Source organism: Phasianus colchicus, chromosome 30, assembly GCF_987193195.1.
Source record: "Phasianus colchicus chromosome 30, bPhaCol1.hap1.1, whole genome shotgun sequence".
In the NCBI taxonomy this organism is placed as follows: Eukaryota; Metazoa; Chordata; class Aves; order Galliformes; family Phasianidae; genus Phasianus; species Phasianus colchicus.
The window spans coordinates 3,834,395-3,850,170 of record NC_143465.1 but is presented as its reverse complement, the minus strand read 5'-3'; the positions used below and the strand labels follow the sequence as shown (position 1 = coordinate 3,850,170).

At 59.0% G+C, this 15,776-nt stretch overlaps 1 protein-coding gene across 3 annotated transcripts; it reads right to left on the bottom strand.

Annotated features, from left to right (window-relative positions):
• Positions 1–158: 158 nt before the first annotated feature.
• BCAN (brevican) lies at positions 159–12,751 on the bottom strand. 3 transcript variants are annotated; one of them, XM_090127366.1, is made up of 15 exons: positions 12,666–12,751; positions 8,138–8,230; positions 7,636–8,028; positions 7,376–7,550; positions 7,162–7,289; positions 6,396–6,689; positions 5,031–5,459; positions 4,361–4,543; positions 3,755–4,186; positions 2,018–2,125; positions 1,713–1,871; positions 1,164–1,246; positions 795–939; positions 468–650; positions 159–383 (listed from the first exon to the last, which is right to left on the bottom strand). In XM_090127366.1, exons 2-15 carry the CDS (start codon positions 8,220–8,222, stop codon positions 358–360), a joined length of 2,823 nt encoding a protein of 940 aa, XP_089983492.1. In that variant the 5' UTR covers positions 8,223–8,230; positions 12,666–12,751; the 3' UTR covers positions 159–357. The 3 variants fall into 3 exon arrangements, with proteins under 3 accessions (XP_089983492.1, XP_031462156.2, XP_089983493.1); XM_031606296.2 differs by lacking the exon at positions 12,666–12,751 and adding an exon at positions 12,383–12,636; XM_090127367.1 differs by lacking the exons at positions 5,031–5,459; positions 12,666–12,751 and adding an exon at positions 12,383–12,636.
• Positions 12,752–15,776: the final 3,025 nt, after the last annotated feature.

The window sequence follows — 15,776 nt, the reverse complement described above, 5'->3', positions numbered from 1 at the left end:
GTGCTCCCATCCCCATGCTGTTGTCTCAATACAAAAGGGGGGAAGCAGCAGCTGGAGGCGATGCTGCCATGTCCAAGCTGATACCTGCCTTTGCACTCCCACCATCTTCTCCTCCTTGCTTTTGACTCTGTTGCCATTCCAGGACTCAAACAGCCCCAGTGCAAGGTGAGACACCACACGAGTTGCTGGCAATTCCTTTTGAGGGACTCTTTAGTTGTTGGGGTTTCTTTGTACAGATATAAAACAAGCAGAGGGCAGGCACCCACCAGGGCACCTCTTGCCCTCCAGGGCTGCACTGCCATCCCAGTGACATCCCCATCCATGCCAGCTCCGGGGCCTGGGAAGGTGACAGCTCACTCAGTCCTCGGAGTGCTGAGCCAGCCCTGGGGGGACACGGAAAGCAAAGAGCCGCAGTGAAGGACCATCCACGAGGGGAGGTGTGGGGATGCAGGGAGCTGAATGCTCACCGGGGCGGCAGGAGAGCTGGGGCCGTTCCCAAATCCCATCCTCACGGCAGCGGATGATGGGGGAGCGGCGCGGGGCGAAGCCGTGGCGGCAGTGGTAGCGCGTGATGGAGCCGATCTCGTAGCGCTGCTTTGGTTTGCCGAAGGCTCGGGCGTTGCTGACGGTAGGGGGGGGTCCGCACTGCACTGTGGGGTGGAGGAAGAGGGTGGGCATCCTGGCGCTGCGCTGAACCCCGCTGCCTCACCACCAGCTCCCACCCCAACCCCAGGTGAGCTGAGAGCAGTCAGAACCTTTATTTCCCAGCTTGCTGGGTTGGGTACGTGGCTTACCCAGCCCCATTTTGCAGGTGTAGGAGAGGTGGTAGTTGCAGGGGACATCGCTCCACTGTCCCCCGTCGTGCCACACAATGACCACGCAGTTCTCACCGGAGAGAAAGTAGCTGTCGGGCTGCCCCGGGTGCCAATTCTCATAGAGCTGGGGAGCACAGAACGGGCTGGGGCTGCGCTGGCACTTTGCATTGTGTCCATGCCATGATGCCCCATCTCCGTGCTGCTGGTTCAGGCACCCTAAATCACACGGTGCTCATGCCAGTGGCTTCAGCTGAGGCTTCAAAACCTGGGACCCATCCCAGGGGATGGAGAAGGACCGCGAGGTGCGGTGGGGATGGGAAGGGGGGGGGGATTGGCTGCACGGCTTACCAGAGGGCTGCCGTCGGACCACTGAAAGTCCCCCTCGATGGTGCGGTCGTTGAGGCCGATCCATTGGTACTCGCGGTACTGTTCTGGGGGCAGAGGTGGGCTTGGGGGGCTCCGCCATCCCCTGGCACCCGTCAGGGCGGAGAGTTTGGGGGGTCGCCGGGAGAGGGCAGCAGAGCCCCAGTGTCCCCACGCCTGTCCCTGGTGTCCCCGCGTCCTTTCCTTCTCCTGCACCGCCCCGCTTCCCTGCTGTCCTTTCTACCAATTAATCCATCCTATTGCCAATATTTCCTTTCCCCTTTTTCCCTTTTCCCTCTTTTCTCTTTTCTCTTTTCTTTCCTCTTTCTCCCTTCCTTTCCACTTTCTTTTCCCCTTTTTATAAAAACATTTGTGATGGTGTCTGCCCATCCAGCTGCCTTTTCCAGTAGAGGGAGAGGAGCTTTGTCTCTGCTTTGCCCCTTGGCCAAATTTTGGCTCAGTCTTCAAGCCTCAGACCCACAGTGGAGGGATGCTGGGTCCCATGCCCACGCAGGCTGGAGTGGCCCCACGTACCGTTGATGAAGTCCTGCTCCTCGGGGGTCAGGATGGTGGCCAGGTGCCCCCCAAAATGTCTGCACTGTGACTCGGCGTCCTCCCAGCTCCTCCGGGTGGAGAAGTGCTTGTAGCAGGCTCCCTGAAAGCTGTCCCAGCTGGGGCTGCACCTCTTCAGCGCTGAACCACAGCAGGAGACAAGGGGGGAGAGAGGACAGGGTCAGCACTGTGGAGCTCAGCTCATGAGCAAGCCAAAAAAACACCCAAACAGATTTCTGTGCACTGATGCCTGCAGGACCATGGGCTGTGTGACCCTGTGGACTCACGTCTCTCGCAGCTGCTCCCTCCGTAACCTGGCAGGCAGAGGCAGGTGGGATGGGTGCCATCCTCAATGCAGGTCCCTCCGTTCAGGCAGGGGTTGGGGATGCAGCCACCTGCAAGGCACGGGCAGCCCTGCTCACTGCATGCCCCTGAGCTGCCCCTCAGCCCTTGGATGGATGCACAGCATCTGGGGCATGGTGGCACGCCTGGAGCCATCCCATCTTCCTGCACTGGATAGGTTTGAGGCTTTGGCATGTCCCCAGACTCAGCTGGACACTGCTAGAGTGTGCCGTGGATGTGGATGAGTCCTGCTGCCCCCAGAGCGGAGCAACAATGGCTCTCTTGGAGGGAACATGAAAGGATAAGCCCTTGACATGTCCCAGACACACGTCCTCAGCCTGGCAGCAAGGCGAGCCTCGTGCCTGTCCCCAGCCTCATTGCTGTCACCTTCAGCCTGCCCAAGGCTGAGAACTCAATGGTGCCATCCTTGACCTGCAAAACCAGCACCAGCCCGTTCCGGTCATTAAGACACACAGTCATTAATCCGTCCCCAGCTCAAGAATGTGATTTAGGGCTGTCGCCAGCGCCGGCAGCACAGGCAGTGCAAGTCCTTGGCACTATCCAATGGCCCTGTGCCCTCGCTTGCCCCAGACAGCATCACCTCCCCGCCTGCAAGGACACGCAGACATCTCCAGTGGACTGCAGCAGGGTGAGAAATGAACTATTTAAGGCTTGGGCACGTCCAGCTCTTTGGGAGCATATCTCTTCTTGCCAGGACACACACATCCACACTGCAAGGTGCTGAGCAGCACCCATGCTGGGGGGGGGTGAAGAAAGGAACCCCAGCGAGGCTGTCCCACAGAGACAAGGGGCAGCAAGATGAGCAGGAGTTTGATTGCAGAGCTGAGAGCATCCCGGCTTAGGAGCCAAGAGGAATTTTGTCTTGGGGTCACGGGGTCACTGCTCATGCACCCACCACCCTCCTGCAACGAGTGAGCTCCATCTCAGACCCTGGTGCTCACCTTGAGGCTGTGCACCCCCAGAACACCCAACACCTCACAGCTCTGCACGGCACTCAGCTGCGTGCACCATGGGGATGCTCCAGGGACAGCTCACACCATGCTGAGCTCCAAAGGCCCTCATCCCTCTGGGGCCCGGGGGGATTAGTTCGTCAGTGGGGATGCGAGCGAGGCAGCGGGCGCAAGGATGAAGGGAAGAGCTAGCCGAGGTGCGTGTTCTAGAAAGCTTTTAATTCCCTTTATTAGTACCACTGTTAGTCAGAGGAGGGTTTGGGGCCTTCTTTTGTTAGATTTGTTTCTTTTTTTTTTCTTTTTTTTTCATGGAAACAGTCATTAAAACACTTCACAGAAGTAGAAGAGAATTAAGTGCATGCATAGCTCAGACCAATTTGTTTGACAAATATGTGCTTCTCCGGACCTTTGACCTTCCCTTACCCAGCCGAAGAGAGGAGGAGAGACAGACAGACAGAAGGACAGACAGAGAAGAGGAAAGCACAGTGCAAAGGAAAGGTGCTGCCGCTCCCTAGTGCCAGCGTGCAGCCAGGAGCGCTGCCCCAAGTGCAAAAATGACACAGTGCTGGGGACCCCTGGCCAGGCTTGCACCTGCACCCAGGCTGGCACGCTCCGTGGGCAGGGCGGGCAGTGGGGCGGCCGAGCTGGGTGCTGGGGACAGCCTGGGGGGCCCAGCATGGGGAGAGGTGAGGCCGTCCCTGTTGGTCCCACCTGGTTCTCCGGGGACAGCTGCAAGGAAACCCTCCACGGTTGCAACAGAGGGCATCGGACGCTCTTCTTCATCCTCCTCCTCTTCGTCATCCTCCTCCTCTTCTGAAGATGCAGCGGGCATCCCGTGATCAGTGCTTGGGGTTTGCAGTGCATCGCTGCTGCTGGGCACCTCTGCGTGCCATGGGGTGACCGCCGTTGCCGGGGCTGTGCCCCCATCCCCTGGTGCTGTGGGTGAGGAGAGCCACGGGGCCCCCGACTGCTCCTCTCCATCATCCTGCAGCTGCGGCGGTGCGGGGGGCAGCGGGGATGCCCCAGGGTTTTCGGTCACATCTCCTGACAGTTCAGGGTCCTCAGCAGCCCCTGCAGTGTGGATGGGGGTGCTGGTGCCCCCGGCCCCACGGCTGCCTATGGAGGGGGATGGCTCTTGCATATCTGTCGAAGTGACAAAAGTGGCGCTGGTCGGAGGTGTCACCTGGCTGTCCCTGTGCCCAGATGCCCTGCCGTTGTGGGCTGGCCGCCCCACAGCTTCCCACAGGTGGATGGGGAGGCACGTGGGGACAACGGGGCCAGGTGGCTGGGGATGCCCATTGGATGGCTGTGTGTCACCTGCTGCAGCCACCGCTGGGGACAGGGCGTCACTGGGTCCTTCTGTGCCCACCAAGAGTGTCTGCACATTCGGCTTCATGGGCTGTCCAGGCTCTTGCCCTCTGCCTGGACTCTCTGCTGCTGTGTTCCCGGAGTCCTCACCCAGCACGGAGCTCAGCTGCCATTCCAGTGCTGCTCCATCTTCTGCAAGGGGCAAGGAAAGGCAGTGAGACACCCACAGCAGGAGCCAGCCAGGAACCAGGCACTGGCATTGCCGGCAATGAGCAGAGCTGAAGGGAAAATGTTGGCACAGTGATGCCTGAGGAGACAGAAACAGCCCCAGGTCTGGTGATGCTTTCCCCTCTGAACCAGCCCCATGCTCCAGCTTGGCCATTGCATTCTCCTGTCCCACGGCACGTCTTTGCTTGGCCCCTTGCCACTTCTTGGCACAAATACAGCATGGTTTGGCACTGACCCTGCCCACTGCACCCTGCTGTTCCTGGCCACAGGATGGACAGACAGACAGCTGCATGGCAGGGACAGACCAACAGCCCCATGCCTGTCACCACCACACCAAGACACCGGCACCATGGCCATGGGTGCACCCTCGGTGAGATGGCATTGGACAGCTCTGTGCCTGCGTCCCTGCTGCTGCTCTCTGCACCCCAGCCCTGAGCACTGCTGGACCTACCCGTGCGGGATGGCTCTTGCCTGGCCTCTGTGCACCTTCCACCTGTCCCTGTCGCCTCGTCCTGGTCTGCAGGGGACGGGCTGCCTGGTTGTGCAGCACAGCTATGCGGGATGCCTGCCTTGGGGACGGCTGGGGCTGTGGGGAAAGGGGCAGCCGAGGATGGGTGATGTCCTCGTGCTGAGGACGAGGAGGTATCTATTGGGGGGTGCCGGGTGTCTTCGGGGGACAGGCTTGGCTTTTCCAGCTCAGCATCAGCCACATCCTTAAAGAAAGGGACGGCGTATATAGCCCCTCGCGACTCAATCTCCACTTGCGCTTTGGGCAGCTGCAGCTCCTCCAGCTTTTCTGCCACTGTAACAATCTCCTGGAGGCCCTCGGGCTCTCTGGCTTGATATTTTCCTGCAGCCTCAGGGAAAGAGTTTGTCCCTTCTGTGGGCAGAAAGAAAGTGGGGTATTACTGCCTTGTCCTGGCCCTGTGGCAGCTGGGGACAACCTGGGGGACCCCTGTGCCCCGGCTGAGCTGGGTTGTTAGTGGGTTATGCAGTACAGCACTGCGAGATGGGTCCATCCTGCCTAGCTTCATCCGTGGAGACAATGGAGAATACACTGAGAAATGGGGAAACTGAGGCACAGAGGCATGCAGCGGATGGTTGGTGGGAGCACAAGCCCCAGGGGTGCTCAGGTAAGTGGGAATGGGAAGAATCTGTGCCTGTTATCCCTGTGAGCCTCAGTCCTCACACACGTGCTACTGTGTGCAGGGTGCCCTCAGCACCCAGTAGCTCACTGCCTCTGTTTCATTTCCTATCCAAGGTAATAAATAGACCTTACAGTCCTGGCAGGCTGTGCCCAGCAGCCTACAGAGAACCCCAAAATGCCTTCAACATCCACACAGGGGCGAACTGTCCTAGAGCCGTGCTCCTGCAGCCGGCTCAGCCCCAAGGTGAGGGCTCATGGCATCGACCTGGGACAGGTGATGTGCCCAGAGCCACCCTGAGCTCACACGGACAGAGACATCCCTGCCCTACTGTGCTACAACAGCATGCAATACTGAGGCCAACCTTGCACTATACTGCCATGCGCTATGCAGACCATGCAGAGCATCCATCCTCTATCACGACGTATCAGCATGCAGTATTGAAATCATGCGGGTTATTCCACCCCTATCAAGATATATTGGCATGCAACATTGAGCTCATGCAAAGCATCCCTGCTCTGAGTCGGCATGCTCTACTGCAGATATGCAGAACACCCCTGCTCCACAGCGATAGGTCGGCACGGTGAGCACGTAGGGATCTCTATTCAGTCCCTGCTTCGTGCATCCCAGAGCCCAACACTAAACCTTGGGGCCGTGGTGCCCCTGGTTACCTCGGAAGCAGTACGCATCGTATCTGCTCTGTGCATCGGGGAATCCCGTCTGGTTGCGAAACTGGAAGATGGTTTTGACACCCGGCAGGGCTCCTCCGCAGCGCTCCCGCGGGGTGACGATGGGATAGCGGACGCTGCCATCAGCCAGCCAGCCCGGGTTGCAGGCATCCAACCCTGCACTCCAGGCTGCGTACAGCTGTCCTGTGCTCGCCAGCACCGCACCCTGCGCCCGGCACCGCGCCACCGCCTCCTCCAGGGTAAACTTGTCCGGGGCCGTCTCCAAAAATATTTCCCCTGCAATGAAAGGAAGGAAGCAGGCATCAGGAAATGGTTCAGGGACGGGGAGAGGGGTGGATGTGGATCTGTCCTTGCACATGGGGCAGGGACAAGCATTGAGCCACCTGCTCAGCTCTCCTGAGCTCTGCCCGTAGCTTGCTGCACAGGCAAACTTTCCAAAAGAAAAACGTGACTGATGCAGGTGCTGCTGATTCCACCTGGCAGTGGATTCCATGCCACGTAGAGTGCATGAGCAGCAGGGTAGCAGGTATGTGACACACAGGGACAGCCCGAGGTCAGCACTGCTCCCCAAGAAGTGGAAAGCATCAGTGGTTTACTGTGGCAGGTCAGCAAGGCAGCTCTGCAAAGGGTTGCAGAGAAGCAAGTCTGTGCCCTCTACGGAGCACTGCACATTTGGGACATTGCTAAGGGAACTGGGTGACAGCGCTGGGCTGTGAAAAGGAGGTTGGACATGGAGCACCACAGGCACCTGGCACGTCCTCAGCATAACAGTACACGTCGTACATGTCCTCCGGGTCCACCACACCGTAGTTCCTCACCCCTGGGAAGCCATTCATGTCTCCATAGCACGCCTCGCGGGGAGTGTGGATGGGGTACCTGGCAAAGCAGAGGGGAAGAATGATGGTGGCTGTGGTGGCACAGGGGAGTCAGTGGGTGTCAGAAACATGCCATGGGGTGCTCACCTGACGGTCTGGTCAGCGATCCAGCCAGCATCACACTGCTCGTAGCCGCCCAGATAGGCAGCATACAGCTGCTCAGGGGTGGCAATGCTGGCACTGATGGCAGTGCACGCCTCCTGTGCCTCGGCAAAAGTGTAGGTGTAGCGCGTGGAACCCCCACGGTAGTGAAACACCACTCCTGCAGGGAGGCACAGGGTGAGGAGCCGGGAGAGAGAATCTGGGCAGGGTCCCCCAAACCGTGCTGCTCCCTTTCCTGCGTGTACCTTTGACTCTGAGGTCGAGGATGTCGTGGCCGTCCTCGATGCCATGCTGCACATCACAGCGGTAGATCCCCGAGTCGTTGGGGCGCAGCTCAGTGAGCAGCAGAGAGGCGTCAGTGTAACGCTGATGGAAGACGGGCAAGGAGGCACGGAGGCGGTAGTCCTCACTCACCTTCACCCTTTCCCCCCGTGCTACCAAGATCTCCGCCTCCCTGCCTTCAGAGATGAAGGTCCACTTGACCCGGGGGGCTCCCAGCACTGCCCGGCGCCCTGCCGTGCTGGCAGTGGGCAGGGGTGCGAGGTAGGTGATGAGGCAGGGGATGGTGACATCCCCTGCCAGCACAGCGTGAAGGGCTGGGTGCCGTGGGATGGACACCTGCAGGGCCTTGAGGTCATCTGGGGGAAGAAGAGCAGAGTGATGAATGGGGCTGGCATGTGAACCCCCCTCCTCCTCCCCAGGATACTGGCTACAGTGTGAGGATGAGCACAGCTGGGGCTGTGTTACCTGTGACATCTTCAGGACTGAGCACCTCCGGGACCACCGTGGGGGCAAACGCCCAGAGCAGCAGCAGAGGGAGAACTGAGGCCATCCTGTGCCCTGTGAGGGAGTACAAAATCTAGCAGAGGTCTTGAAGTGGAAAGAAGCATTATAAACTCCAGCTCTCTGCACGAGGGAGGACTGGGAGAGACTGGTGCCTGCATGCACGGGGTGATGCACAAAGGCATCAGGGTGAGAGCATGCAGCCAGCATGGACCCTGGATGGCAGAAAGGAGAGGGAGCAGAAGGAAATGTGCGGATGTGCCCTGGGAAGCAGGAGGACTGCAGTGCCTCAGCTCAGTGCCCAGGGTCCAATCCATCCCCAGGGAGAGGGGTCCTCTGGGGACAGCAGATCTGAGAACAGCATGGAAAGTCTGAGCGCACAGCCAGGCAGGAGGAGATGCCAGAGCTGGGCTGCAGATCTTGAGACACCGCAGTCAAAAACCTCAGAGGAGATTGTAATAGCTGGTGTTGAGCAGGGTTGAAGGAATGAGCCATTGAGCCCTGGCTCATGATGCGAGAGTGTGAGTGCGTGCATGCAAGCTGGGCTTTTGGGTGTGCATGCAGGCATGTGCATGCATTGCAGCTTGTATGTCCACTGCAGCATGCGTGTGCACGTGTCTGGGCATGTACATGTGTTTGTGAGTGTGCTTCCACACGTGTGGCCAGGGGGGTTCAGCTGGAGATGGGGATGCTGAGGGTGCACAAAGCACGGGGCAGTGGGGGAGGGACGGAGCAGGAGGGCTCCTCGTTGCCATTCAGCTCACGCCGGAGGTTTCCCGCGCACAGGCTGGGAAAACCAGGGCTGAGTAAAGCAGCCATTATGTCCCAGGTCTCTCTCAAGTCTGCCTGGCACAAAGGGCTCTCCCCCGCCGGCTGAGGAGCAGCTCTGAAAGGAGAGCCCAGCAGCTAGCACGGCTGTCACCAGCCCCACAGAGCAGCACCGGGGACACTGGGGATGTCACGGAGGAGCTCCAGCCATCTGGAGGGGACATGGAGAGGTCCCTGCATGGTGCATAGCTCTGCAGGATAGCGTGGCCCCATGCACTCCTCTGCAGGGGCCCGTTGGGGCTTAGTGATTTCCTCGGCCCTGGACTGGTGGGCAGCTACCCTGAGCCTCAGAGTGCCTTTGAAATTTATGAGCTCTTTGTGCTGCATTGATTTTGGCAGCCACTGAAGCAGATTTGGCACCTCTGTGGTGAGCTCTGGCCCAGGTCGCAGGCTGCCAGGGCCAGGCTGAAGGGAGGCTGTCCTGGAGCTGCATCTCTCTGCAAAGGATGCTCCCCGAGAACATCATGGGGCCAGCGTGCCAGGGAGTGGTGTGAATACAGCCCAAGAACCAAGGGCAAACAGCCCCAAGCACTACGCACAAACACCTCCTAGCACCGTGCACCATGCTTGCACAGCCCCGAGCACCATGCACTGTGGATAAACAGCTTCTTGCATCATGCACCGTGGATATACAACCCTGAGCAGCATGCACCATGCATGTACAGCCCCTAGCACCATGCACTACACATGCATGTCCCCTAGCACTGCACACCACACACCCATCCCTTTCCATCCAGTACATGACCAGTGCCGCCAGCACCAAGCTGGGGGCTTTCCCAGCTCTGGATGGATCATTGGAATTCAGCCCCATGGAGCAGAGTGAGGGACAGCCCCCTGTGTGTGGTGGCTGCGGCTGGGCTCCAGCGTGGCACTGGCACTGTGACCCCCAGGCACTTTTTGTCCCAGGCTCTTTTCTTCCTGTTCCCCAGGCGCTGCAGTGGTACAAGCAGTGAGCAGCCATGAAGCCTCAACAGGAAATTTAGGGGCTTAAAGCTGCATGAGTGCAGCAAGATGGAGTGAGCGGGGGGCTGCTCCCCTCCTGTGCCCACCCATAGCTGGGACACCCAACACACTGGACTGGGGCTCCATAGGGGTTAAATCCAACTCACCCTGCCCACGGGAGTCCTGTGATGGCAGGACTCTCAGGCGTCACTGTTTGAGGTTTGGGGTTTGGGGTTGGATATGTATTTTTTTCCTATTATTTGCCACAAATGGAATTTTTTTTAGCCTTCACAAGAGAAAGGCTGGGAGCAGGAGCAAGGGAAGGCAGCTAAAGGGAAAGTGAGAAGCCGGAGCAGGACTGGGTTGGCTCTGAGCTCCAAGCCACAGGGATGGGTGGGATGCTCACGTGCACACTGACTGCCTCCATTTCCCTGGGAAACCAGGTGGAAAATGAGCCGAGGTATTTTGGGATGAGAGCAATCTTTCTTTTTCTTCCTCCCCTGAGCTCACTCTAATTTAAGCCACAGCAAAGCACGAGTGATGCTGCAAGCGGGGGTCCCGAGTCCCTTCCTCTCCGCACCATCACAGAGAAGCCTTCCCAGGTTGTCCCATCCCCATGCAAAGCCCCTCTGTCCCTGCACGTGACAACTTTGTCCCTGCTCCCAAGGTGCCCTGCCAGCCCATAGCGCAGCTGATCAGCGGCTTTCCAGGGATGCTCAGCTGCAGAATGAGTCAGCAGCCACAGGCAGAGCCTGGCCCTGCTCCAGTCTGCCCCGTCCCCCCCCAGCTCTGGGCTGCAGGTGCCCCAATGTTCCCATGCACGTGCCTGTCCCCTTCTGAAGCTGTCCCCTCCTTGCTGCAAACTGCCTCTGCTTCCTGCACCACCAACAAAACAGGGGGACCCACCATACTGGGAGGGGGGTCACAGCAGTGAGCCCCCCACGTGCTGAGCACAGAGGATGCTGAGGGAAGCACCCAGCAGCCTCTTGGCAGCAGCTGCTGGCAGAGCATAAAAGGCCGGAAGCAGGTGGGAGTGGGGGGGAGGGGGGTCCTTTGGCTGCCAGAGCTGCTCACCCCCCCCCCCCAAACCCATGTTGGAGAAAGGGGCTCCTTGTTGCTGGGCTGGGATGTGCCCCCACTGCACAGGGAAGAGCTGTGTCCCATCCCCAAAGCCTCATGGAACTGCAAAGGGCAGAGCTGGGCTGGTGGACCCCAGAGGGACCCCACAGCCACTTGGGCATGGTACACACATCCATGGAGCTTTGCACACCCACCCACTGCTGCATGGCTCTGGTGGGAAAACTGAGGCATGGGTTGGGGTGTGGTGGAGGAGAAGGTGCCCCAGATTTCGGCAGCGCAGCCTGGCCCCTCAAATCCACCTTCCAAGCACAAAATCACAGCACTACAATGAAGTGCTCAGGCTCTCAGTTTGCCCAGTCCAAGCCCATTCCCTGCAAAACACCCCCAGATGCCCTGAGCACCATCACCCTGAGCTGCACGGGGTGGGCAAGGACTTGCCCGGGGGGGGCAGCAACCCCTGGACTGAGCCCCTCATGCAGAGAGGTACTGGAGCAAAGGGGCAGAAAGGGTCTTTCCCACCCCTCCGTCAGCTGAAGAAGCAGCAACAGGTTCTTGGTTTGCCTGGGCTCTTCCCAGCTGGGGAGCACTGAGGGCTCAGTGGGATGCTCAAGGGGAGCACCTCCATCCCAGAGAAAAAACACTGTTTCTGCAGGAGGGCAGGGGGTGCACATCAAAGTGTCCCAGCCCTGGGCACACACACAGACATTCTGGGTTTGTTCAGCAGGGAAAAGCAATGAAAACCCCACAGAAGGTTCCCTTTCTTTTTTGTCCAGCCCTTCTTGCCACCCTTGGGACAGCAGCAGAGCTGAGGGAAAGAGCTGGGAGCCAATGGGAAAATCCTGTGATGCTGTGCAGCCCTGCTCTCCCTTAGCCCCCGTGGTATGGGGCAACTTCAGCCCCTACGCCTTCCCCCCCCACCCCCCCAGCTCTGTTCCTCATTTTCCCTTCTCGGTGTTGTCCCGATTGCATCCTCCTTAGGATAAGGACCTGTCCCTGGTGGCTGAGCAAGGAATGGGCTCCATGCCGGGACCTGCAAGCCCCATTCCCCACTAGCATCAATCCCAAAGTCACTTTCCCACCTCAATCCTCAAGCACTTCCCCCCTCCCCCCCCCTCCATTCCTGCTCTGCAGAGCCGGCGCCACCTGAAAGAAACTTGCAGAGCTCTGCCAAGGACAAAGCGGGGACCGGTGGGAGCATCCCTGCTGGACATCCAGGTCATCCCCAGCAAGCAGGGAGAGCTATGCCCACCCCCCAAACACACCACCTTCCCCTTACTTTCTGCTGGCACAGAGGTGACATGAGATATCGCCATGAATAGCGCAGTACAGCCCGCAGGAGGGGCTCTCCCCGTGTCCCACCTTGCTCACGGTGCGGGCGGGGGTCCCCGGGGGCCCGGCTTGGGGCTGAGCTGAGGTTTCTCCGGGGTAGAAGTAGGCAGCAGGTTGGCAGCGGGGTTGGAAGTGAGCTGCACCGGGCATAAGTGCAGGCACCGAAAGAAGAGGAGTCCTCTGTGTGTGTCCGTGTCCGCGTCTCTCTCTCTCTCTCTCTCTTTTTTTTTTTTTTCTTTTAATCCTTCCTCTTTCCCTCCTCCTTTTATATTTTATTCCTTCCCCTAAGTAAGAAAAAAAAAAAAATTATTACCGTGTTGGCTGAGCGCGTTGTCCCTCCCCGTCCCTCCCTCCTGGCAAAGGCAGCACGAGACCCACGCCGCGGCTGCTCCAGCTGGGCACGATGTTAACCCAATGCAGCAGAGCCGAGCAGCTGGGAAGGGACAACCTATATTCAGACCTCTTTGGCATCGGGATGCACTTTGAGTACTTATTTCCGACATTGGGCACCTCCGGCAGGATGCGGAGCGGGGGGGGGGCGTTCTGTGAGGAGGGGTCCTGCAGCTGGTGGAGCTGTGGCTTTGTCATGCAAAACCCCCTCTGCCAGCTCCACTGCCGTCCCCATGTGCTGGAGGCACTGGAGTGGGACCGCGGTTTTCACCCACCCCGAAGGGAGAAGAGAAGCTGAGAGCTGACATCCTGGCAGACGCCGTGCCTCAGTTTCCCCATCTGCAGCCAGTGATGGGATGGGAGGGACGTCTCTATGGGATAACAAACGCATCTCTGAGTCTGGTGGCTCGCACCAAGACCCCGATCCTCCTCTCTGAGAGGAATGCAGCAGATGAAGGGCTGAGTCCTGGGCACATCAGGGACAGGGTTTACCTCCCTGTGGCGGAGCTGAGCCCTGAGAGCCGATATTGCAGCTTTTTTAAGCAAATTGAGCACAAACTTTCTCTAGCTTACAGCATCCTCCACCCTGGGGAAGCCAGCACGGCGCCTGCCGGATAATTGCTCGGGTGAGTTTGCAGAAAGCCGCAGCTCCTGAGCAGAATTAATCATTTGTCACCCTGGGAAATAATTACACGCGGCGGAGAAGGTCTCGTTAGCGGCGCAGTCCAGCAGGCGATGCACACCGCAGCATGGCACATGGTTGGGATGCACACCAGGATGGACATGAGGACAGATATAGGGATGGATGCTGGGATGGGCAGGGGGGAACGTGTCTCCCCACCCCCCCCAGCCCCAGACCTGCGGCTGCTCCATCCCATAAGCCCACATCCTGCACCCGGGACTTTGTGGCAAAGCACTCAGGGATGAGGAAGAGGCAAAGCGCCTGTTCAGCAAGGAGAGATCTCATCCTAATTGGGAACAAATGTTCCTCGCCGGCTCAGCAGAGCAGCTCCTTCATGCTGCCCAAGGGGCCACTGCTCTGCCTGTCCCTCCTGCCCTCTGTGTCCTGACTGGGGGGGGGGAATGGGGAGAACAGATCCAGGGACAGCTGGCATCTCGAAGGCAGAGGGGTCAGGGCAAGGTAGCAGCAGGGCACAACCTTTATCAGCCATCAGAGAATCCCCACCTGCTGCTCAGCCCCCTCCACCTCCCACCCCAGGTGATGTCATGGCCCTGCTAGCTCATCTCATTGTCCCAACAGCAGTGGCGCCATGGGGGACCTCATCCAACAAGCACATCTCCCTTGGCCACAGGCAGTCTCCAGCTGCATCCCCATGCCCAGCTGTGTTTCTTTCTCCTCCTCCTCCTCCTCCCCCTGGGGCCCTGCTCAAAGCCACGTAGCAGCACCCTGTGCCAATCCCACTGGCACCTCATAGGGCACTGGGATGGCACGCACTGCTGGGGGCTGTGAGTTTGTGTCACCCCCAGACCTCCTGCCACCAAACAGTCATCCCAAAGCATCCTGCAGAGGGAACCACGTCCCCATCCGGGGGTCCCAACCCCAAGCATCCTCCAGTGACATACGGTTGCCCCCATCCCAAGCAGGTGCTGACCCTGACACAGATGTCCTCATCCTGGGGCTTCCAGCCAAGTACCCTGCAAGGACACACGCATGTCGCAGTCCCAAGTGACTCCTGATTCCAAACATCCCAAAGGGGAAGGGATGCAGCAGCACTTTCCCCTGGGGAGCCCTTCATGCAGTCCCCAAACAGGGCAAGAGGGCTCTCCATGTTTAGAGCATCCTATGGAGTCCCTGTGTCAGGAGAATGTGGGGCACAATGGGGAAAGGCAAAGCAAAGGTCTGGGATCAGCATCAACACTGGGGTGTCTTCAGCGGAGGAGAGAATTTGGGGCTGAGGGAAAAGCAAAAGGACAACGTGCCCAGCATGAACAGAAGAGGATGAGCGATGGAAACTCACTGCCCCAGTTATCAGCCTCTAATTAGCAACAACGCCTTCCCTGTGCTCCCTCCTGCCTGCTGGCCTGGGGGAACCCAACGGGGCTCCTGCAAGGATGGGATGCAGCCTTCACCCTCCACCTCCCCCCGCCCTCCGTACACGCCAAATGGCGGAGGGATGGTGGCTCGTGGACAAAGTGCCCCAGTAGCCCCACGCACTGCAAGGCTCGGGGTGAATCTGGACGGCTTTGGCCAGCAGAGGGGACTATTGCTCGCCTCTTTCTTGCAGAGGGGCGGGAGTTCAGTGGAGACGACGTGGGGCAGCTGGGAGGGGACACTGATTCTTTGCCTCCTTTGCAATGGAGGGGACAGCCCAGGGACCCTCCCCACCGCCCCTCCAGGAGTGGGGGGCGTGGGGGTGGGGGTGTATCCGGGAGAGAAAGAGCTGGCACAAAGCCTCTCCCCGATTATTTCTTTTCCGGCCTCTTTTGTTCTCAGACAGCTCCAAGTCGGAATTTCTAAACCCTCCTCCCCACCCGTAGAATAAATCAACTGGAAAAGAAAAATTAAAAATCAAAATAAAGGATGCCCGCTGGGCTGTCTGGATAGAGGGCTGTGGAGCTGGGGCAGGATTTATGCCAGAGCACTGCCTCTGGCTGAGCCCAGATCTGCTCCGGACAGTGAGATGCACTGAGAGTGCTCAGAGCATCCCCACAGGGCATCTCCTACCCGGGACACCAAAGCCCTCGGTGGTACCATTTGGAGCAATATAAAGGGTCCCACAATCAGGCACTGGGGATGGGGATTTGCCCTTGGAAAACCCCAGATAAAATCCATGTGAGCCCCTCTCCGTGCCAAGCTCACTCGGTGCTCTGGTTGCTTTTTGGGAACTAGCTGAGCTACAGATGGCACCAAGCCCCAAGGCACAGGGTGCAATGTGCTCTTCGGGAATCCCAGCTGTACACAAAGGGGAAACTGAGGCACAGCAAAACCCATCCCTGCCCTGAATGAATCCACCGTCCCTGCAGCATCCCCCCAAAGCGCAGCTCCTCCCCAGCATGGCGCGTTGCCATCCCC

Coding starts and splice junctions, on each gene's coding strand:
- BCAN (XM_090127366.1), bottom strand. CDS start 8,222: ATGGCCTCAGTTCTCCCTCTGCTGCTGCTCTGGGCGTTTGCCCCCACG. Junction 8,029..8,137: donor CAGTCCTGAAGATGTCACAG/GTAACACAGCCC, acceptor TTCTTCCCCCAG/ATGACCTCAAGGCCCTGCAG. Junction 4,187..4,360: donor CCCAGCGGTGGCTGCAGCAG/GTGACACACAGC, acceptor TCACTTCGACAG/ATATGCAAGAGCCATCCCCC.